Here is a 24,839-nt window from a genome sequence, read left to right as displayed (position 1 = left end):
ATGTTTTAATCCAGGTTATAACCTAACTTTTTGCGAAATTTCATCCAAATCCGTCCAGCCGTATCAGCGTGAAGAAGTAACAAACATACTCTCACTCACAAACTCACTCACTCACTCACTCACAAACTTTCACATTTATAATATTAGTAGGAAGTAGGATTACCTTATTGAAGTCTACCGTTTACAGGAAATTTCTATGTGTGTGAATTTCCGCAATCCGCGTTTGGTCTGCGCGGGAACTAAGAACGGCATAAGACGTATCTAAGTATATATAACCTAAGATGTAGATGTCGCAAGAAAATTTAATAGAACTTGCTAAATACATAGCGTAGACAAGTAAAAGAAAATAAATAAGTGTTGAAGGAATAAAATAAGGTTCGCGCTCCACCATTGTGAAGGAACGGGCGCGGGCGGTCCGCTTCTAGTCCAAACAGTATTCCCATTGTGTCTGCCATTACCTAGCCCTCTTTCGTCTTTTGTATTCGCCTCTCCTATTGAAGTGAGACCTTCCCAATGACGCTTTATATGGGCGCTTTGAAGTATGCAAGATACCAAGATACCCGTATGTATTATGTGCTTACTTAGAAATATTACGTTATGGCCGGGCCTAGTTTGATGTGAATTAAATTGGGTAGTAGCGTACCCAATAACGCTATAATTTAAACATTTGAATGTATCAAAAGTAGCGTGTAGGAAAACCGAATTGTAACCGTCCCGATTATAATTATTATTTTTTTTATTCGACTGGATGGCAAACGAGCAAGTGGGTCTCCTGATGGTAAGAGATCACCACCGCCCATAGACACCTGCAACACCATAATACCATAATGTAGGTACCTACTGTGATTCCCTGAGCTACTAGGATTGTTTTCTTATTGGAAAAAAAATAACTACAATCAGCGAGTACAGTAACCTAACAAAAGGAAAGATTAAGTATTTAAACATTTTGTTTTGTTCAAATACTTACGAGAGCTACTTATAGCCAATAGCTTAATTTGTTCATGTATGCTTAATGTGTTATGTAATGTAAAAATAAATAATGAACATTTTAAATTGTCATTAAACAGAGATTCTGAGGTAAGATCAGACACAAGTACCATCCTTCCTATATATATATAGCGCACGCGCACGCACTGCGACGATATTGAACGCACATGTGCGTCGGTGGCACCTTTGGAGGCACAGAACAATAAAAACCGGCCAAGAGCGTGTCGTACACGCCCAGGATAGGGTTCCTTAGCCATTGCGAAAAAATCAAATAATATTTTTGTAAGGATTTCGTATTGTGTATGTACTGAATCTTTCAAGTTTACTTAGGTATATTTTATACCTTAGGCTGCTATTTACTCTTAAACTAATAATAATTCTCAAGCAATCTTGGCCGCTATAACTTTCCTTGTAAATTTGATATATTTACTACCATTCTGAATTTTTTCAAACTTTTCCACCCAACAGTTTATATTTTAGAGGGGGGGACGCTCGATTTCAATGAAAATGTGCACTTTAAAGTTGAATATTTCGCAAACAGATCACTGAATAGAAAAATTGTCTTCGCAACCCCCCAATGGTTTTAAAAGACCTATCCAACGATACCCCACACTACAAGGTTGGATGAGAAAAAAAAAATGACCGCCAGTTTACGTCTATGGGAGGTACCCTAAAAAATTAGAGCTCTCTGAGCTTAACCGCAGACAGACGGACGGACAGACATGGCGAAACTATTTACAAGGGTTCCTAGTTGACTACGGAACCCTAAAAATGTCTACTTTAAAGAGTGAAGGCGAGCATAATATTATAATAATACAATCCTGCCGGAAATATCGAGACACGAAACGCGACTGATTAGCCCCTATTAGCCTGTTGCCGCCAAAATCCAGAGGAAAATACCTGGCGGCTTACGAAACATTCAATCATTGGAAAAAACGAAAACGTATTTTTAGTCTACTTCTACTTCAATGAACTGGCAAATAAATCGAGGGCTCCCTTCCCTGGTCAAACATGGATCAAACCCAATTTATAACTCGATCTAATCCTAGTCCTACTATAATTATAATCCTAATAATATTATAAATGTGAAAGTTTGTGAGTAGGTGAGTGAGTTTGTGAGTAAGTGAGGATTTGGATGAAATTTGGCGAAAAGTTAGTTTACAGCCTGGATTAAAACATAAACAGGATACTTTTTATCTCGATATTCCCACGAGATAGGGATGAAATCTCAAACTAATAACCGCTGGGCTTAGAGTCATGAAATTTGGTATGAAGGTAGCTGGACGTCTTGAATAACACATAAGCTACTTTTTATCCCGATATTCCCACGGGATGGGGATAAAATCTCGAAATAACAACCGCTGGGCTTAGAGTCATGAAATTTGGTATGTAGGTAGCTGGACGTCTTGAATAACAAATAAGCTACTTTTTAACCCGATATTCCCACGGGATAGGGATAAAATCTCGAAATAACAACCGCTGGGCTTAGTCATGAAATTTGGTATGTAGGTAGATGGACATCCTGGAATAACACATAAGCTACTTTCTTATCCCGATATTCCCACGGGATAGGGATAAAATCTCGAAATAACAACCGCTGGGCTTAGTCATGAAATTTGTTATGTAGGTAGATGGGCATCTGAAATAAAACATAAGCTACTTTTTATCCCGATATTCCCACGGGATAGGTATAAAATCTCGAAATAACAACCTCTGGGTTTTGAGCCATGAAATTTGGTATGGGTGTTTTAATTTAACGTCAATGAAAACCACGATGTAATTTTAGGGAATTCCCACGAGAATTTAATAAAATCCCGGAATTTCAATTCAACTGCTGCTGATTTACGCGTGCGAAGCCGCGGATAAGGGTTATTATTTCGAGAGGTTCAATTGTGTTCAGACTCAAATTTTCAGTTATAAAATTAGAAATATATCGTTTATTGTTTTTAAGTTGCTTAAGATATTATCACTGAAACTTGTGGTAAATACATTTTATTCTATTTTATCTTTTTTTCCACAATAACTTAAATTTTCTGCACAAAAGTCAGTTACGTGGTCAGGTTCGGATTATCCCTGACTACTTTGTAGTATTGTAAAAAATACAAGGTATAGAAAAACTTGCTGTTTAAAACATGGATTGAATGTTCATAATATGATATACCATTCATGCAAACATAAAAAAATTAGGACATTGATAAGACTATTTTTTTCTACATTTCCCGTTGTTCCAAAATACACCGTCATTTTCGTAGCCACACTTATTAAGTAATATTTTAAACAAAAAAAGAGGTCAAACCTCCTGTAAATCCTTTTTTAACTATAAGCAACTTTGAAAATAAGACTGCGTAAATATGACGTATAATGTTTATCGCAAGCCATAATTATTTATCTATAATTAATGTAATAAAGGTTCAAGTTAGATTTGCGTCAAAGATCGAGCGTCATTTTCGTTACGGTTGCGACTTGGTGAGTATTGGGTAAATAAATATAATGTTTTACTGGTGCTGTGTCATTTGCAGTTAAGTTATTCAATATTGATTTCATTTGCTTCAAACCTATAGGATATTTACTGCAGAGCCGCGAAAGTAAGAACTTTTCAATTTCGTGGTCATCATTTTCGTGGTCCTATGGGCCACGAAACTGATTAAAGACCACGAAAAAGATGATTTTCCCTACAAGTAAAAAAAAATACAGAACACTTTTTGTAGAATTTTCTGCTTTTTACAGTGTAACCGTTTATGCCGTTATTGATTTAATTGATTTAAATGAAGAATGGTTGACCGTCAACAACATTTGCTCCAGGTGTGGTTATAGGAATTATGACCAGTGCGACGCCAATTTTGTTAACTGGCGAGAGGTTCAAGAATTATTTTGCCCTGAATGTACGTGTGAAATGTATATATCTAAATATTAAAAAAAAACTTCGTCATTTAGAGGAGCATTTTGTTGTGTTGTTTCGTTGTAACATAATTTCGTTCGGGTCTACCGTAGACCTACACGGGGGGAAGGTATTGAAAGCTGTTTTGGTTTGTGAGTTGAAGTTATTAATCTTACTTTAATTAAATAATTTCTAGATAGTATTTAAAAGGTTACAAAAATGACAATTTGTAGTCGTCATTTTCGTGTCAAGTTTTAATTATTTTTTTTATATAGATATCGATTGTCTATTTCTGTTGATACCTGATTAATTAAATAATGCTTATTCTTTTTCTCATTATGATCGGATATTCATTCAAATAGTACAATTATAAGATTTTAAAATAAACAAAATGTTCTTTTTCGTGGTCTCGGTGCTCATTTTCGTTACCGTTAAAATTGGATTTTTGCTTTTTTTAACCAAAATAAACTTTATCGATCTCTTATAATATAAAGCATCTTATCGGTACATATCCTTATGTTAAAATAAAACAGACCACATCAAAATGTGTGTTTATATTTCTGTAACATTTATCTTACACCTCAAATAATTACCCATAAACGCTAGTAGGTATTTCATAAAAAAAACATATTTTTACTTCTACATAATATAGTGTTCCTTTTTTAACAGTCAATTATTTCGACTTATCGGGTTTGACCAGGGAGGGAACCCTCGAAATACGAGTACAAGCCCAGCTCGTCATGGTGTATAATTATGTTGAAAAGCACAGTAAAGACCAAAAATGAAGTTGATACCTAAGTATAAAAACATATAAGTAACTAATAATAATAATTATTATTATTATTATTATATAAGTAACTAGTAACTTGACGGCATTTCTAAAGAGACGTTCTGTCGGATATATTGTCCACCAAACGATGTTGAAAAGTTTTTAAAAGAAGCTCCAGACCAAGTCAGTACTTGGCAACAAAGGTCAGTTGAACTTTATAAAAGTTACTAATAATACTTTTTTTTTCTCGCAATTGTGTTGAAAAACGTCGTATGCAACTCGTGTGCATTGATCATTACACGCTCAGCTTCCTTACCGCGCTCGCCAACGGCTCGCGCTATCAATAATGCCTCGTGCGTAGGGAATGACCACCTTAGCACCCTTGTATAATAATGTACTAATATTTATCAAGTGCAAAATTCTAGCTTCGTATCTTGCCGTCCCGCTGACGCTTATATTATTTAAAACGAGAGTGAGAGAGAACGACATAAACTTCGATTTTCGAATTTCGTAGTAAGCTCATAATGACCAACAGTACAAAAAAACGAAATCATTTTCGTTTATAATGTTGGTAATTTCACCCCTTACGCTGTCTGTGGTCAAAGAGTTTTGTGGCTGACTGTCAGTGTCAACAATCAATGATAGATATTTAGTCTGTGGTAGCTATTCCAAAAAAAATGACCGTGCGGTGTTCTTGTGCTCACGATTTGTTTATTTAAATACAGAAAATAACTGTCTATCGTGGGACTTCGGAGAAAATAATTCCAAATAAGGTAAAGTTTAAGAATTTCATCCATTATTGCCGTATATATTGAAATACACAGCTTATGGTTACTACGAAATCAACATGGCGGCCACCCACTCTCACTTTTTATTTGGCGTTATTGGCGTTATAAAAATACAAGGAGGTCATAAGTCATAACCTGTAACCGTTAAAATTTATTCTAGATTCGCGTAATGGACGGGAAACTGGATGCGTCCTTAGTGGCGCAATCCATAAATTATCATGGGCAACAACTCCAGAAAACGTGGGAAGGTGAACGTGGAGAGGACGATTTATCTAAAATTGGCGTGGGAGCGTTAGACTTCGCGGTGTACCAGTCGCGGCATAAACACCTGACTTTCCAAGACCGAGGGAAACGGCTAAAACTTCATCAGTTCATAGCAAAGGAAGCTAATGCATTATTTGACACATCGGTTCAGGAGGAAACTCCTTCCTCGTCCAGTTTAGGAGCTGATGCCACCACGCCCGAAGACAGTGAGTATAATAGAAAGCTTTTGTATCTAATCAATAGTGGTTGCTAAGCAACAAGTGGCCTCTGGAGTTGGCCTTCAAGCCTGATAGTAAAGATATTGATCAGGAAATTAGTTGCTGAATACTACTGTGTGAACTTAGGAACAATATTTGATTTGTCTTTGCTGTGTATTATATTATTGCTGTGTATGGCATATTATAAAAAAAAATATTTATTTGCAGATCTATATGCACTAATGCCGCCGTTTGAAACATTTTTGAATGTGGATAAATCTGCAAGACTTAGGCATTTCTTTGAAGTAAGTATTGTTTTATTCTGTAGCTGTGTACTTATTTGGATTACCTTTTGAGTTTATGAAGCCTAGCCTTATTTTACAAGCCTTTGTTTTTGTTTAACTTACTATGTTTGTTCAGGTAGTCCATTTTTACCCACTATTTGTTATTTACTTGAACTGGAATTTGGTACTATGTAGTTTGGATGATAATTAAATGCTTGTATTAAAAATGGTTTAATAACAAAAAAAATATTTTATTTTAGAATGTGAAGACTGGAGAATTGTTGATTGGTGCTGTGATCAATAGAACAGCTTCTGGCATGATGCTGAAGGTTCTATGCACAGCAGGACCAACATCCCGCTATGTGGCTGACATTAATGTGAAGGTACTGTTTATTCGTTTCACTTATTCACTTTGTGGCACCCTTTTTGCTATGTAAATCTCTGGTACAATCACTAGCACCAATACCTTACAAACAAATTGTGCATAAATATCTGATACAACTCAATTTCTAGGGCTGGTAGGTTGTGGCAGATAGGTACCTATTATTGCAGGTGACTGTACTAATCTAAAGAGTAATACAAAGGACAGGTTTTATTTTTTATTGCCTATTGGGTCTGTATGTGGCTTTATATTTATACATCGAAGTATTTTGCTTAGTAATGGCACTATTGCACAACATTTTGAAATAAATAGTGAAACACTATTGTTGACATCTAATTTATAATTTAATCTATTCATAGTTAAACTAGTTATTTAAATAGTTTGTGTACATACCTAGGTATGTTAGATTGAAGGTAATTTAGTATCAAATAGATAATAGTGTTTCTGTATCATATACTCATATAAGAATAAAAAAAATCTTATCCCTACTAATAATATTATAAATGCAAAAGTAACTGTCTGTCTGTCTGTTACGCTTTCACGTCGAAACCACTGAACCGATTTTGATGAAATTTGGTATATAGGTAGTTTGAAACCCACGGATCAACATAGGATACCTTTTATTCTGGTAGAGAGCGCCACCGCGCGATAACCTAGATCCGCGCATAAGCTAGTAACTCATAAAATAGAATGTGTCATATCATAACTTCATAAGTATTCTGATAAAAAGACTAAAACTGGAAATATATCTTTTTTCTTTATTTTAAGGCTCTACAGCACAAATACCTACTTAATAATGGTTTCAATGCCTATTCCGAAGTATAAGACTAGCTTAGCTATTCAGAGATGGAATGTTGACAGCATAATATTCAAATAATCAAGCCCAAAAGTAATTTTTTGTAATAGCATATTTTTGTTTTAGTTATTTTAATGTTTAGGACAGTTATTTATAGTTTTTGTTTCTTGAAATTTTATTTAGTTTGTGCCAAGAAAGCACTAAGATTTTAAGAAAGGTTCCATCAAGAAACAATGCTTATTGGCAATAGTACTACCTCAAAGGACAAACCAGTCACTTTAACTAGTAGTAAGATCGAAATGTCCTATTTTAATTCAAGTCAGCACCTGTGACATATTCATACTACTTTTTTATGTACATTATACTTGCAATATGAATATCATGTAATACTTTAATTGCATTGTAAATAGAAAATACAAGTGCTTTGTCCCATTATTGACCTTGTTTAAAGTATTTATTATTCACAAGACCACTTATTTATTATTTTATTTGCCAGGCATTTTTACCTGTGGGCAATATCATACCAGCTGTGGACAAGAAAAATGTGTCAAGAAACTACCTGATGAATGATACAGTGTGCTGCGAAGTCATTGAAGTTATCCCAGATACGGACAAAATGGTCTGCGGCATGAAGGGAGTCACTCGGGGCCCTGACGACCCACCTCCCAAGCCTCCTCTAGGCCTCCTCAGCACTGATGACTTCCCGCTCATCTACAAGTATGTACCACAACCTCAAATACATTCTGATTAATCACTGTGTGCCTACACCTATTTTACAGGTACTGTCAGAATTATTTGTGAACACTTTTGTATTGTATTTGTGTATTTTATTTTGTGAAGATCTTGAACAAGTGGTATTTATTTTGTCAGTAATATTTGTACCTGCTTTGGATGTGAGAAGATTTGAGAAATGATGCATCAAGATTGCACATAACTATCAAAATGGAACTGGAGGAAAGATATGAAACAAATCATCTGGTGACAGGCTACTTGATTTGCCACAAAGGGAACCCAACCCTCACAGACACTTCTAAGGCCTGCAAAGTTTTCAGCTTTTTACACAATTCACATGCAGTGTGTAGGTATTTTTTATATGTGCATAATTCTGGAAGAGCAAACATCGTTGGGTAAATGTGTTCACTGGATTCTGATCACTTTTCAGTACAGAATGATTGATTACACAATTCACCAAACTTGTGAAAATGATTTCACGATTTCTGTTGAAACCATTGATGCAATAATAAAAACAAAATCATTGGATTATTGAAGATAATATAAGCAAGATACCCTGATATGTATTACAGAAGAACTGAAACATTTGTGTTGAAATCATTTACACATTATTTAAATTTATGGAAAAGGTCAGTACATTGCTTCAGGGTCACTTCATACTGATGTCTAAAGGGAAATTGTTATTTCTGTATTAAAGCTAATATTTAATATTCCAGCCATATTCAAACCATAATGATTGGACTTTTATAATCAGCATTTATTGGATGTTGGCGTTGTTTATTTGTAATACTGGACTAGCTACCGACATTTATCAATTTTGCTGATGTGAGGCTCTCCAGAAGGAATATAGTTTGACAAGATAGCAGCAGCTGACATGAGCGAGGACTGCAATGTTTTCCAGGCTGTATACACCAGCTCCCTCCACTATTTTAGGGTGTTCTTTTCTAGGTGTAGCAACGACCCTAAAGACGCGTACGTCACACTAAACCCACCGCATAAGTTGTGACCGTAGCTGAGACGTTTTGGTAATATTAATGTCATATTGTTGAGGCTGCATCATCTATCTATGATGTTATTTGTGTGAACGAAATATAAAGCAAATACCAGTAAATATCAATTTTTCGAACAGCTCCATTGGAACAGGTGAGGATAATGTACGTGTGACATTAAGCAGAAAATTCAATTAGGATTTCATTGCTTGAAACAATTCAATTTTACAATATGAAGATGTTACAATCAAATTTAGCAAATAACTTCATCTATCTAAACGGACATTTCATTCTGGTTTTGAAATTTATGATTACTAACTAAATTGTTTTCTAATAGGAAGACTGTGGATATGAAGGGAGAAAGTTACGAAGCAATTTTGGAGAAGAGCCCGGGCTTCAATAACCCCAACTGCATCCAATATCTCTCTGAGCTACTTGGTATCTCCAACATGCATTGCACCAATTTTGCATCATTAAGGTAATTATACTATTAAAATATTAAAAAAACTAGCTGTTGCCCACGACTCCGTCCGCGTAGAATTTGTTTATTGCTATCCCGCGTCAACTATGCAATTTTCCAGGATAAAAAAAAAACTATCCTGTGTCTGGCCCCGGGACTCAAACTATCTGTATACCGAATTTCATCTAAATCGGTTCAGCGGTTTATACGTGATGAGGTAACAAACAAACAGATTTACAAACTTTCGCATTTATAATATTAAGAGTGATAAAATGCATGAAGTAATCTCACATGCTATGAATGTATTAATGTAATGTCTTTATTGTTTTCTTAGGGGAGGATTTTCGCCGCAAGAGTATGCAGATGAACTTCGTCAAGCTCAAGCCAGCAAATGGGCGTTCCGTTCTGTAGCAGAGGGCATTGAACATTTTAAAGCTGGTCGCCATTCAGAAGCCTTCCAATGCCTTAATAAGGCTCTTAGCATTGACCCTAGGAATGTAGAAGGCTTAGTTGCCAGAGGCGCACTATATGCCAACAGCGGAACTTTCAAGAAAGCCATAGAAGATTTTGAGACATCCTTGAAGTTAAATCCTAATCATGCTAATGCTAGAAAGTATTTGGGTGAGACATTGGTTGCGTTAGGTCGCAGCTATGAAGATGAGAATAAGATAACTGAAGCACAAAAGGCCTATGAAGATTGCTTAGCCATCATTCCATTCCATGAAGAAGCTCAGAATTCATTGGACTTCCTCAAGAGCAAGACCTCGACAACCAAGCCTTTGATTGAACCTGCTGAATTGTTACTACCAGGATTAACTGGAGCCAAGTCATTTGAGATGAAAGAAACTATAAAGCAGCTTCTAAATCTGACTGAGAAGAAGGAAAAGAAAAAGAAGAAGAAGCGGGGCAAAGGAAAGAAGAAGAGGTCTAGCAGCTCATCTTCCTCATCCAGCGACTCTTCTAGTTCCAGTTCTTCATCTGAATCTTCTTCGTCGTCTTCAGATACTAGTGGTAAGTTTCTTACAAAACTATTCTTAACTAACCTGCCTGTTGTCCTGTATGTTTTCCAGTTTTTTTAATTGTTCATATTACTCTGCTGGGCATCATTTCATGTCGATGCCGAGTTCCAGGCAGGCGTGTGTATGGCGACGTCAGAGATGATGACGCAACGGGGTTACGCCGTTTTGCCCCCTTGTAGTTTTACTGTTTTTGAATCTGTAATTTATTGTAGCGAATTAAAATGTAATTGTTCCTAGATTCGGAGGGCCCTAATCGCAAGAAGAAGCGCCGATCGCAGTCGAACAACAAGCGTCAGCGCTCCCTGTCCCCGCTTAGCAAGCGGATGGCCATGTTGGCCGAGTCAGACGCCACTCGTACGCACAACTCGCAGTTCAACCACCCTTACGGGTACCAGCCGCCGCCGCCGCCCGCCGAGACTGACGCGCCGCCCCGATCGCAGGCTGACGTCGACTATGAGCTGAAGGTAACTTATACGTCAAATTATATATGATACTAGCTTTTGCCCGCGACTTCGTCCGCGTGGAATAGTAATTTTGGGAAGTATTTAATTTATATAGGATACCTATTCTGCCAATAATAGTACATAGAAACTTCTACGGTTTACCAACAATAAACTATTTTAATACATTGCTACAAATATAAACTATTTTTTTTTGTTCTTCCATACATCCATCCATCCGATGTTCTTTGGTAAAACATAAATATTTTGCGGGTAGCCATATTTTAGCAATACGACGTGTATTCTACCCAGCCAACACAAAAGGACTAATTCTTCATACTGAACTATTGACACCTACGTCCTTTATTGTAAGTCAAGGCATTTTTACTTAAGAACTTTCATCCTCATATTTTCAAGTAAATAGGTCGAAATTTGAAAAGCGCCAGAGCAAATGTTTTTTAGGGTTCCGTACCTAAAAAGAAAAAAATTGAACCCTTGTAGGATTACTTTGCTGTCCGTCCATCCGTCTGTCTGTCAAGACCCTTTATCTCGTAAACGCGCGGAGTAAGGTATCGAGTTGAAATTAAAACCCTAAACCCGGGTCAATAGTCCCGAAAGCTGTAAAAAAAGCAAATTTCTAAGTCAAGGCAATCAAAAGCTACAGTCGTTAAAAAGGTGTTTCCATACAAATTGCATCAACAGAAAAAGTTATAGGGTAGGTACTTCCAGCTGTAAGAATTTTTAAAAACGCGGGAACAAATATGTATTTATCTCTTATCACGTGCCAAGTTTCATAAAGAACCATCGATTTATCTTCCATACAAACTTTCATCCCCTATTTCACCCCCTCACACGAAGAATTAAAAAAAAAAACGTGCGAACAGATATCTATTTATCTCTTTTCACGTGCCGAAATGGCAAGTTTAATAAAGATTCATCTATTTATATTCGATAATGACGACCTTGCATACAAACTTTCATCCCCTATTTCATCCCCTCACAGGTCAAATTTTCAAAAAAACCTCAAACAAATATAGAATTATTTCTTATTAAGTGCCTAAATGCCAAGTTTCATGGTTTTATCTTCGACACCAACGAACTTCCACCATATAAACTTTCATCCCCTATTTCAACCCCTTAAAGCCTCTTTTTCGCAATAAAAGCCTATGTTTAGGGTCTATTTTATCTCTGTACCAAATTTCATCAAAATCGGTTCAAAGGCGTAACCGTACAGAGACCAGCATATTATTATAGTATGGATTTCATTAATGCCTAAATGCCCAGTTTCATTTATCTTCGACACCAACGAACTTCCACCAATAAACTCATCCCTATTTCAACCCTTTAGCCTCTTTACCTAGTATTTATTTAGGGAATTAAAATGTAAAATGTTCATAAATTCGGAGGGTTTAGGCGTGAAGAAGCGCCAGATAGACAGACGACAACAGACAGACAGAGCTACTTTCCCATTTATAAAGCGGATGGCCATGTTGGCCTAGTCAGACGCCACTCGCACCACAACTTCCAGTTCAACCACCCTTATTTAACCAAAGCCTCCGCCGATAGCCCGTTCCGAGACTGACTCGCCGCCCCGATCGCAGGCTGACGTCAGACAGACAGACAGACAGACAGAGTAACTTTACGCAAATAATATTATAGTATGGATTTTAAATAAAAAAATCTTTTCACCACGAGTATCAGCGCTCGCTGTTCCCTCTATACAAGCGCACGGCCATGTTGTTGTCTGACACCACTCGCACGCACAACTCTCAGTTCAACCACCAAAAACCACCACCACCACCACCAACCATAAAAGATAAGTAATAACTTTTGTTTCTTGAAACAGAAACAACTTCAGACGTGAATAAAATTATAATAATTAGAGCTATTTTGTAAAAAAATATATTGGATAAGACCAATAATCTTCTTTATTGCACACCACAAACCAGTACAAAAAATGTATATAAGTAGACACATAAATAAATAACAAATTCTTATAACTGACATTTATGTAAATTATAATGTAATGATGTATTGAATGAATAAATAAACTTAACTAAATTCAGAGTAGTAGTGGTCCTCTTCCAAAGAATCATTTTGGTATGTGATCTGATTATGTCAAAAGTAGGTGGTGGACACAGAAACAAGAAACAAGATGGATACTAACAGACATATTAACAGAATGGATACTAATAGACATAATTAACAGAATCTCCATCTTTTTTTAGAAGTCTTATAATGGATATTATTTTTATATATATGAAGAAGTGCTGCTATTTCTACAGTATCTTTGACATATTAAATGCCACCCACACGAGACGTGTCATTTTATTTAGTTACCATACCAATACTTCAAAAATATGTACCACTGAATTATTCCGTCGTAATAACTCTCAGGTGCGCAAATTCCTCGAAATGACCAAAGAAGACTCTGACTACGAAGACAAAGTGCGTAACTTCCTGGAGGAGACGGCGCAGTACAAGCGGAACCGGAAGATGCAAGAGTTGGGCCAGCAGCACCAGCCCGGTCCAGACCATGAGAAGAAGAAGAAGAAGAAGAAAGATAAGTAAGTGCGATGCAAAGTTACCAAGTTTATTATTGTATAGGATAATCGGTCAATAGTTTTGGATCTAACCACATATGGTTAATATTTCCTGAGTTGTGTCACAATTTTTTCAATGTCATTGCAAATTTATTACGGTTAATTTATTTTGATTTCCACCAAAATAATGACTTTTTCTTTTGCCTGTAGAAAGAAGAAGAAGGAATCAAAACGTAAGCGCAAAGAACAAGAGCGTGAAGAGAAAAGAAAGTCAAAACTGGCACGTTCCGCCTCAAATAACGACTACAGTATGCGGGATTTGGACAACATAGGAGACAAGAAACTTAGAGATGCGATTAGGTAAGATAATAGTATACATTGTCTAAATTATGACGATAATGAAAGAACTTTGATTCAAGACCCCTGTAAATGTTTTTCAGGATTATTTTTTGTGTTTGAATAATGATTATGTACATTGATCGATTTAAGAGTTAAAATTATTTAATTAGTAATTATTCGAAAATTAAATATATATAATGTATTTATCTACACAAGTATGTTTATCCGTTGCCTAGTATCCATAGTACAAGTTTTGCTTAGTTTGGGACTAGATCAATTGGTGTCAAGTGTTCCATGACATTTATTTATTTATTTATAGTATATATTTATCCCAGATAGTGTGTCACGATATCAGACTATTTTTGACGTAAAAAGAATCAGGCTATATGTAATTGTTAACAATCCTTTGTCATTATTAATGTTACAGAAAAGAATTAAAAGGAAAATCCAAGAGGGACCTCAGTTCTGATGGCGAATATGATAGAAAACACAGTGACAAAAGGTACTGCGGTTTTGCCAACTTTAAATCGTTCTACCCTTTCATTTAGAACTTAAGTCCATATTTATGTTAATACAAGTTCCAGAGGTATTTCGTGATAGCAAAAAAAAATTGAAGATATCCCACTATCTATAATATTATAAATGCGAAAGTTTGTAAGTTTGTTTGTTTGTTATTTTATCACGTTTAAACCGCTGAACCGATTTGGATGAAATTCGGCATACATATTTTGAGTCCTGGGGAAGGACATAGGATAGTTTTTTCCCGCAAAATTGCATAGTCCCCGCAGGATAGCGGTAACCGAATTCTACGGGTAACAGGTAGTCTTAAATAAACCTAGAATTAATGTAATCTTGAAGAATTTCGGTATTAGCAACAATTAAGCTGTCGGTATGCGTACACAATATGCAACATCTAATTTTTTATGGTAACAAACAATCAACAACAACGTGAAAAACCGCAATGTGAAAATTCGCTACTTTGAACAAATGCTTCTGTGAAAATAATCTAACAAGTCGCCTAAAACCGCCGATTTAAAACAATCCCATGGAAATTTTGAAAAATCCTTTCTTAGTGCACTAAATATTTCTTGAAATATGTCTGCCAAATTTCAAGTCTAGCTAGTTTAGGTGTGCATTGTCTGTCAATCAGTAAATCACGTTACTCTTGTGTATAGAGAGATATACCGTCCAACCAAAATCACCCTTCATGCACTGCACCAACTTCCTATCAATCTAACCCATCCAACGTGAACAACACAGCTCGTTCCCCAGAATCCTGGACGAGATGCACGGCCTCGAGGAGTTGGAGTCGAAACTGAGCGCTTACCACGTGATGGTGGAGAATGCCGGCAAGCGCGACGGCCGTGGCTCGGGCAGCCCGCTGGACCAGGCGCCGCCGCCGCCGCTCGAGAAACCAAAGTGGAAGATGTCGATGAGCGCTGTCAAAGATCCGTTAGTAGCATGGTTGACTTGTGCATGCGAAGAGAATCTATTTTTATGGAATAAAGATAATGAATGGAGGACCAAAGTACCCTGAAGCCGTGTTGTCTAAGGCGCTGACGTTCGCGATCGCATTCACTTTCTCATTCCACCCTCGTCTTATACAGTGTGTTAGGAAGAAGCGTTGAAAACGATTGTGATTCCAACTGTGTTAGACTAAACCCTCTATTCTTAATATATTATTGTCATGATTAACTCCTTGGTGTGGTATTAGTAATAAATGAAAATCACAAAAGTTTTAAACTTATCATCATGTCAGCCGAAAGACGTCCACTGCTGGACATAGGCCTCCCCCATGGCTCTCCACTCAGACCGGTCTTGTGCTTTCCACATCCATCGCAATCCCGCAATCTTAACCAGTTCGTCGCTCCATCTTGTTGACCGACGGCTCGTCTCCCGGTCCGCGGACGCCATCGAGAACCTTCTGACCCCATCCGCCATCCGTCCTGCGAGCAAGGTGTGTTCCCTGCCCACTGCCACTTCAGTTTCGCAATTCTTCGGGCTATGTCGGTAACCTTAGTTCTACTATTATTATAATTCGTAACGAAAGAAGACATAATACCTTCCGCAGTTGAATTATATATATTTTTTATGCTTTCTTTCGTTACCGTTCGATACGGTTTTGCAGCTGACATTATTATTTGGACATTGAAAATTTCAATATTAGATATGATTTGATCATATCTATTCCTTTTCATATATATAATTTATTGTTCAGTAAGTTATTGTCGTATGCCACTTTTCCTTGTAAAATATATCAAATCGCATTACAATTTTGATAAAGAACTTTCAAGGAAAACTATAACGGTTAAGTTTGCTTGAGAATTATTAGTAGTTTAAGAGTAAATAGCAGCCTAAGGTATAGAATATACCTAAACTTGGAAGATTCCGTATAAAATAAGAAATCCTTAGAAAAATATTACTTATATTTTTCGTAATGGCTACGGACTTTCGGGCGTGTCCTACACGCTCTTGGCCGGTTTTTTTTTTTCAATTATGATTATTTATGCAATAGATTAAAATGAAGATAGAACATGTGTCCAAATGCGACCTCTTGTTTGATTAACATTTGCTCAAAATGCTATTTACTATTTTTTTCTGACGTGCACAATGTCACAATTCAAATTCAAATTCGTTTCCATTCCAAGCTCATTCTTCATTCGAATATTGCGGTAAACGAGTGAAGTGTGCTTGTCACTTGTATTTTTTCATAGTTATAGCTAAGTACTTGCCGAAACTGAAAAAACTACTTGTGCTTACCCCATTTATTGATCTATACAAATAATAATTTGAATGTGTGACTGTTATGAGGAATATTTTTAATTATTATTATTTATTCACAGTAGAGTTAAGAAGAAGGAAAGTTCATCCAACAAGTACAAGGAACACTACGCGTTTGATGACAGCTCTGATGATTCGCAAGATCCACCTAAGGTAAAATAATTTAATTTTGCCAAGCACTAAATTAACTCTTAAATTGATCTCTATACCTGCCTTTAAAAATTTATCTATATAGACCAGGATGTTAACACAGGAAATTAAAATATCTATTGCACATGATGTTAGATTGGATTGATACATTTTTGGACAGTATTGCTTGTGGTGTTCGCGAATTGTCTTGTTCAGAACGCCACTTTCACCCTTTCTGTTCTGTCAAGGCTTATTTTGATTTTGGGAAAGCAATGGACAAGGAAAAGACGAACTAAAAACATGTTATATAGGGTAAAAAAACGTTAGTTTCTAGTTTAAATTACGATGACGCAACGTCAGAGATGACAACTTGAATGTCTCATCGAAGTTCAAAAGAGCCCCATTTGTACAAGTAAAATAAGATCTGACGTATTCACTGCTGGAAATGCATATTATGCGTTTTCAAGACTTAACCCCGATGCCGCTGTTATCTCGGTCGCAGTCACGTGCGCAAACGTTAATTGACGTCTTAGCATTCTCGGGTCTTAGACCGTCTTAGGCTGTAGCAGGTAGAAGGGCGGGCAGTGGAAGCATGCACAACGCAAGCAACACGACCTGAACATCAAACGCACAGTGTGAGTCAGGAGTGCGGCGGGCTTATTTACGTGGCTGTATATAAAAAATATCACATCGCGGTGCCCCAGCACACGACCCCACGCCCGCAGTCAGTGACATGTTGTTCATAAAGCCACGTCAATAGGCCTGCCGCACCCTCGAACCGCTGGCGTCCTATGTGTGGTTTACGCTTAAGACATTGTTAGGCTCTAATGATATTGTGATAGCGGCCTAGATGAACGGGAAATAACATGAACATTCTGAATACAGCCACCTTCAGGCGACAAGAACGTGTCGGTGCGGCGAGCGATGGCGATGAAGGAGCCGCCGCCGCTGCCGTCCGCGCCGCCGCCCGGCAAGAACCGGGAGCCCGACCCGCCCGGCACCGAGCAGCATCCCCAGGTAACAAGATTAATACCATTTTACCCGGGCGATCCAAGGTACAGTCACTGCATTAATATCTACCACAGCGGAGCGTGCTAAAATATTTGACACGTCCTTCCAGCCCTAGAAATAGAGTCTTATCAGATATTTATACACGCTTGTTGTGTCAGATATTGGTGCTGGTGACTGTACATAATAAACACGCTAAACAAACGATTAATATTTACCTCGACGTTTCGCCACATTATAGTGACCGTGATAGCCTTCGCTGGCTCTTCCATGGCTGTTTTTAGAAGGTTCTTAATAATAATTCGGTATATGAGAACAAGCCAAGTCAGGCCTTAGCCTTCAATATATAAACCTAAGTTATAAGACGAAATGACATTTTAAGTTGTTATGAAATATTTTATGTTGTTATAAATAAATTTCAGGACTGACCATTCAACTTGGCACCCATTTAGATCTCACTTATTTTGTCGTTGAAGTTAACAACCAAGGCATATATCATAATATTGAACTTGGCTCTCATTTCACATTTATGTTTTTATGGCATATATGTTTTCTGTAGCGCTTACTATTTCTGGTGTATAATAAAGAGTCATTGTATTGTATTGTATTGTAAATTTGTAATATATTCCCGCAGGTCCGCAAGGGCAACATAGTCCTAGACAAGTTTGGCTCATTCCGCCTGGCCCAAGAAGGCGAGACCCCCGTCTCGGTCGGCGAGGGTCGCCCCGAGCAGTTCGTGACGCGCATAAAACCCCCGACCCCGTCGGGCCGCCGGCCGCGCTCGCCGCCGTCCCCGCGCCGCCGCTCCTCCACCTCCGACGACGAACGAAGATCCCCGAAAAGGTCTCGCAGCAGGTGTGCTAGTTACTAGCTAGCTCCAATAACAGTCGCGGTCCGTTCGGAACGCTCGCCGTGCGATGTGCGTTGAGGGATTGTGTTACGGGCGAATGAAAACTGTTTGCATTTTTAACTCTTTCCACACGATACTAGCACGAAATAGCCTGTCAAAAAAGCCCTCATTTTAAGACAACCCTAGGTTTTCATGGATCAAAAACAACACCTTGTTCCAAGAGGGGGGAGGCGTTAAAAAAAAATACGCCTGCTAGTTATCGTTTTTATTAAACTGAAACGTAGCACAATACCCTTTTTAAGTATGGCGAGAGATCTATCTGGATCGATGTGTTGTTGGATTTAGCGGCGCTATTTTATTATCCACTCTTTACTCACATTGGAGTGACGTAGTTGTTGGATTTGTGCACTATATAATAATTGAGTTCAGATAATATCAATTGACATATTATAAGACATCTAGTACATACCACTGTTAGAGCACTATAAATTAGCATTTTGTTTGGTTTTCGCACATCACCATATTTGTATTTGTTTACTGATGCTGTATTTCATATTCATACTGCGGATTCGGGGTTGCTGCCAGGATATCTAAAATCAACCAATTTTTGACAAAATTAAATTTTTTTTTTGTTTGAGTATGATTATTTCTTGTACTTTTACTAATTCGAAACACAAACAAATCAGTAAGGACGATTCGATTACAGACGGAAAGCATTCCAATCAGAACGTTACTGTCCATACATTTTCCATAGGAGTCGCGCCAAACTGCACGCAGGGACGTACTCAGCTTTTGGCAGCTTTACAAAAACTTCAGTTGATTAGTGGTATCATATCCCTATTGTAAACATACTTTATTTTCTGTACTACTCCGACAAGAGAAACAAATGCTGAATGCTCCATTATCAATGGAGGTTCATATTGATTACACTAGTTGGTAATTACAATATCAACGGGTCTCTACTTAAAATTCAACCATATAAAATTTTATGAAATTGGAATATCTACTTACTTCAGGATGTATAGATGATTATTCGAATTTATTAAGTTTTCATATACAAGGTTGAGTCAGATACCCGTCTATGTCATAACATATCGTCGGTGATACTGCAAGTACGCGTAACTAGCTTTTTCCATGAGGTATAATTTTTACTGTTAGAACAGTACAAAATTACCTCATGCAAAAGCGATAATTACGCGGTATTGCAGTATCACCGACGATGTATGTGTTGCACAGATTTAGCCGTAGCACAGTTTTAGCAGAGAGTGAAGGGTAAAGTATTGTTCATTGAATACTGAATGTTGTATGTTGCAGGTCCCGTCCCCGCAAGTATCGGTCGCGGTCGGGGTCGCGGTCGCGCTCCGCGTCGAGCGGCAGCGCGTCGGGCGCGTCGCGCCGCCGCCGCTCCGGGTCGCCGCGCAGTCGCTCGCGCTCCGACGCTTCCCGGTCCTACTACTCGCGCAGTCGCTCGCGCAGCCGCTCCGGCTCCCGGGATAGGTCAGTTGTACATCCTTTTACTAAGGTGAATAAACAGATTACTCACAGTAGCCCCGCCCCATTAGTTCCTTTTCATATACTGAGCGGCAAAAAAATCTGGCCCTCAAATGTATGCAAGTAATAGGTAATTTGATCTAGAGTGGGCCAAGTTTTGTACCGCTGAGTACATAATATATTAATAATTCTCTTTTTCGTACTGCCAAAGGGATACTGCGAATAATACCTACAAATAAACTTAGTAAACAAATGAAATGGCTTCCTCTCAGAATAAAAGGGCTTGGGCCGCAGTTTCCACGCGAACCCGGTGCGGATTGGAAACTTCACACGCACCATTCATTTTTTTTCGCAGGTGTGCTGGTTCGCAGTAAATGGCAATTAAAATGTAATTTCGCACATACGTTTCGAAAAAACTCACGAAGTTGCGCCCGGATTTGACCCTCCGACCCTCTGCTTGAGTGTTCAGTGTATTTAGTAATTAAATTCGCCCAGGATCGTATTTGGTAAGGACAGCCTCGCTGTTCCACTCTGTTACTCCACTGCTAGTCCAAAGTAGTGCATGTTATCTTATGTGATGGTATCTGTCACATGAAATAACAGAACAGAGTGGTAAAACAGTCATCCAGCTGCGATTTTCGTGTACCAAACAAAAAAAAATATGTTGAAATTTGTTTACTCGTTGGAATTCTAGTCTAAAGTTAAAAAAGGACAATGTATTTGGGTACTTCCCTGGGTTAAAATAAAGTATTTAGTCCGTCAATTAATCAGAAAACATTGGATATTTTTTTTTGTCAATCAAGCAAAAAATAGCAAAGATGAAACGCGTCAAAGTTCGGAAGTGGAGGCTGAAAAGTGTCGCACGGCGTGACGTTTCGCGGAACTTTAACGGGCAATATCTTCATCGTTTCTTTTGACAAAAGGAAACATACGTGTCCAATGTTTTAAATTTTTTTGGGACAGTACTAACCATTGCCAATATTGACGTCGTTGCTCATTACAGATACCGCCGCTTCAACCGGCGCGGCGGCGGCAACTGGCGCGGGCGCGGCGGCTTCGAGCGCGGCACGTACTACCGGCCCCGCTTCCACACGTACAACGGCGGCGGACCGCGCGGCCGCGGCCGCGGTGGCGGTGACTTCCGCCGCGACGACGGCCGCCGCTTCCAACCGGAGTGGCGCGACAACCGCTCGCGCGGCGGACGGCCGTTCCGCCCGCGGCGCGGCGGCGGCGGACGCGGCAGACCCTTCAGGTAACTATGACGGTATTTCACGTCAGTGTAGTGTGAGAGCCTTATCACATTGGCGATTTGCGGGAATTCAACTGGCCTGCAAATTGCCAGTGTGATACGGTTCTTAAAAGGCTTAGCCACTACATCCGATCCGACCTTTGGGATAAGTGAAAAGAAAGTAAGGGTGGTTTTACTGCTGATGACTCGATTTCCAGCTGTTGTGCTCTCACTTTTGGCATACAACATTACCGCATTTACGCATTCACTGCCGGCATATATTTTGGAACGTCGTCTGCCAAGTGCTAGGCTTCGTTCAGTGCCTCAAACGCATGTAGGCTCAATTGCGTAGCATAAGAAAGTGACTGTAAAAAAAGACTTTTGCGACCTACTCCTGTATATTTACATAGTAAACGCTATTAATTTAATTCTGAATGTATTAAATGTCTATTCAAAGCTAGACTCGTCATTGTTTCCTTTGTATTAACTTGCATATTGTTTGTCAGGGGTGGTTACCGCGACTTCCGTGACCGGCGCGGCGGCGGGCGATTCTCGCGCTCGCGCAGTCCGGACCGCACGCGCCGCTCGCGCTCCTACAGCCCAGAGCGTCGCGACAAGGACAGGGACAGGTCGGTACAATACAACACCGGCTGATGCTACTGCTGCGACAGAGGACTCTGTGTTTATACGAGTACAGTCGCCATCGCACCAATATTATAAATGCGAAACTTTGGTTTTGTTTGTTACCTCATCACGCCAACCGCTAAACTGTTTAGATGAAATTCGGTATACAGTTTTTTCACGGAAAATAGCGACGGATAGCGAGCGATATACGAATTCTGCGCAGATGGAGTCGCGGGCAACAGGTTAATCATAAATATCAGGCCGTCCAGGTGGTCCAAAACATCTCAACACACGTTCGTTCTGAGATCTTTGTGAAGTTTATGATGGCGACTGTACCTTTAGTATTTAGACGCAGGTGGCATTGGGTAGTATAATAATCAACAAAAAATCTATTACTCTAGACTACCTACCTAGATGAGTTAAGATCTAAGCTGTAGTAGCCTACTGGTTTGACCTGTGACCTCTCAAGCAGTTTCGTGGGTCAGTTTCGTTCGCACCAGCGGTTTTGCACTACGTCCGATCCGAATCCGTGAAAATACAGTCGAAAGAAAAAACAATTACTTTAGTGAGTAGGACAAAAATGTGAGAAGCCGTGGTGGTGGTTTGACCTATCGCCTCTCAAGCAGAGGGTCGTGGTTTCAAACCCCGGCTCGCACCTTTTTCGAAATTCATGTGTGGAATTACATTTGAAATTTACCACGAGCTTTGCGGTGAAGGAAAACATCGTGAGGAAACCTGCACAAACCTGCGAAGCAATTCAATGGTGTGTGTGAAGTTCCCAATCCGCACTGGGCCCGCGTGAGAACTATCGCCCAAGCCCTCTTGTTCTGAGAGGAGGCCTGTGCCCAGCAGTGGGACGTATATAGGCTGGGATGATGATGATGACTTCAACTTTTCTTTAATAACGTGTAAGGTGTCGTCTTTAAGAATAAATTGTTCTACAACTTTCAGCTACTCGCGTTTCTCGGAACGCGGCAGTCATCGCAGCGAGGGCGAGTATGAAGAGGAGAGGTACGTGGACAGAAAGGAATACGATGGGAAGTGGGCGGACGGAAACGAACCTGAAAGGAACCACGCCGAAGAAAAACCCGCGGAACCAGCCCCTGAAAAGGAGTAAACACCGTAATATCACCCCCTCCCTCACAGAGTGTAGCTGCTCACCATTTAAACTAGTTTCTATATGGGATAAGATGCTGACTTTGTCTTTTTATTCACTTTACCACAAACACAATATTCATTTAGTTGTAAATATAGTTTTATGAATACTGTAGGCTTTTTTTAGTCTTAAATCAGCCTGAATATGCGTTTCGATATTATCTCCTAAATCCGCGTTGAATTGTAGCTAGGAGATCCATTCCATAAATTGCTCGTGTTGCATCTTTGTCACGTGTGTTAATTAAGACATTGAAAAAATTACTAATAAATAATAAATACTGATTAATCTTTTATTTCAATGAACTAGCTTCATAAGGGCGGATGACGACGAGTAATTCGTCCTTACTATATCTATAAAATGGGCTTCTAAACCCTCGTAAAATGTCCGCATTTGTACAATTCCAAATTCGTCCAAAATGCCGTCATTTGGCGATTTGCTCTTTGGGTATCTGAAACAACCGATACCTCACCACTCGAAAGCCCAATCTACACCGAGAGCGGAGAGCGGACTCATTAAATGACCAGTTTAACGTACAACGATCGGCTGCATGAAAGTACTTACACCGGACCTCTATGAAGTTGGTCGATGTAAGTTATAACCCTTAACCCATTCATTGCCGAGCGCCAGATTACGCACTATGCCGCGATGCCGACGCTTCTGCAGAACAGACGCCCATCGGCGTAATGACAACAGGGTCCACCAAGACGCCGATGGGCGTCAAGGCAGTGAATGGGTTAATAAGGCCCCATTTACTGGAGCATATTATCACAATCAAAAGCAGCTACCTATCGAACACATACCTGACAAAGGATGTTTTTAAAGCTATTAGTATTTTCATTGTAATTTATAACCGTTTAGGGCATACATGTCCAAATGTCAGAAAGTCCAGGTGTCACATTGTCCATGGTCAAAAAGTCCGAAGGATGAAACGTCCTAGTGTCTAAAAGTCCTAGCGTCAAAAAGTCCGAAGGATTAAACGTACTAGTGTCTGAAAGTCCTAGCGTCAAAAAGTCCGAAGGATGAAACATCCTAGTGTCTGAAAGTCCTAGCGTCAAAAAGTCCATACTCAAAAAGTCCGAAGGATTAAACGTCCTAGTTCTGAAGGCCTGAATCCCATAATGTCTCATTGTATAAAAATATGACTAACACAACTAAATGATAAATATAACTGAAATAGATTAGAGAGCTAGATTGCTCATCTGCATTATTTCCAGTCTGTTATCTAACACCCTGAGACCCATTCTCAGTAAGATCCAGATGCATCTATGATGCTTCGTACATGTCATGTCGAGTCGACAAGAATTGACCAGCTGATCCAGTCATGCAGATGGACTGGGGCCTCATTCTACATTGTCTCTTTCCATATTGTTATCGTATTGTCTACGTGGTGGCAGCTCTTATTGACTTGACAGTAAAGGCGATCGAGTCGAAAACAATTCGATTGCAATAGGTGTAAACAAAACCAAATTAGAATGAGTGAGACCCTGGACTCTCGGACATATGGACTATCCGACATTAGGCATTATAACCTTTGAACTTTTTGACAATGGACAATGTGACACATGGACTCTCAGACATATGGACTATCCGACATTAAGGCATTATAACCTTCGGACTTTTTGACCATGGACAATGTGACACCTGGACTTTCTGACATTTGGACATGTATGCCCCTAAACGTTTATAACTAATACAATAAGCGGAA

At 38.9% G+C, this 24,839-nt stretch overlaps 1 protein-coding gene across 6 annotated transcripts; it reads left to right on the top strand.

Annotated features, from left to right (window-relative positions):
* The first annotated feature begins 5,272 nt into the window (after positions 1 to 5,272).
* On the top strand, positions 5,273 to 23,415 carry LOC141426441 (uncharacterized). Of its 6 annotated transcripts, none has more exons than XM_074085342.1 (19): positions 5,273 to 5,407; positions 5,583 to 5,892; positions 6,112 to 6,188; positions 6,428 to 6,550; positions 7,842 to 8,062; positions 9,404 to 9,544; positions 9,861 to 10,537; positions 10,783 to 11,009; positions 13,383 to 13,552; positions 13,739 to 13,888; positions 14,295 to 14,369; positions 15,140 to 15,319; positions 16,714 to 16,801; positions 17,663 to 17,794; positions 18,420 to 18,640; positions 19,950 to 20,132; positions 21,130 to 21,378; positions 21,861 to 21,983; positions 22,930 to 23,415. In XM_074085342.1, exons 2-19 carry the CDS (start codon positions 5,592 to 5,594, stop codon positions 23,093 to 23,095), a joined length of 3,504 nt encoding a protein of 1,167 aa, XP_073941443.1. In that variant the 5' UTR covers positions 5,273 to 5,407; positions 5,583 to 5,591; the 3' UTR covers positions 23,096 to 23,415. The 6 variants fall into 6 exon arrangements, with proteins under 6 accessions (XP_073941443.1, XP_073941441.1, XP_073941439.1 ...); XM_074085340.1 differs by having other exon boundaries at positions 16,711 to 16,801; XM_074085338.1 differs by having other exon boundaries at positions 15,128 to 15,319.
* Positions 23,416 to 24,839: the final 1,424 nt, after the last annotated feature.

The sequence above is a fragment of the Choristoneura fumiferana genome, chromosome 3, assembly GCF_025370935.1.
Source record: "Choristoneura fumiferana chromosome 3, NRCan_CFum_1, whole genome shotgun sequence".
In the NCBI taxonomy this organism is placed as follows: domain Eukaryota; kingdom Metazoa; phylum Arthropoda; class Insecta; order Lepidoptera; family Tortricidae; genus Choristoneura; species Choristoneura fumiferana.
This window is presented reverse-complemented; position numbering and strand designations above follow the sequence as displayed.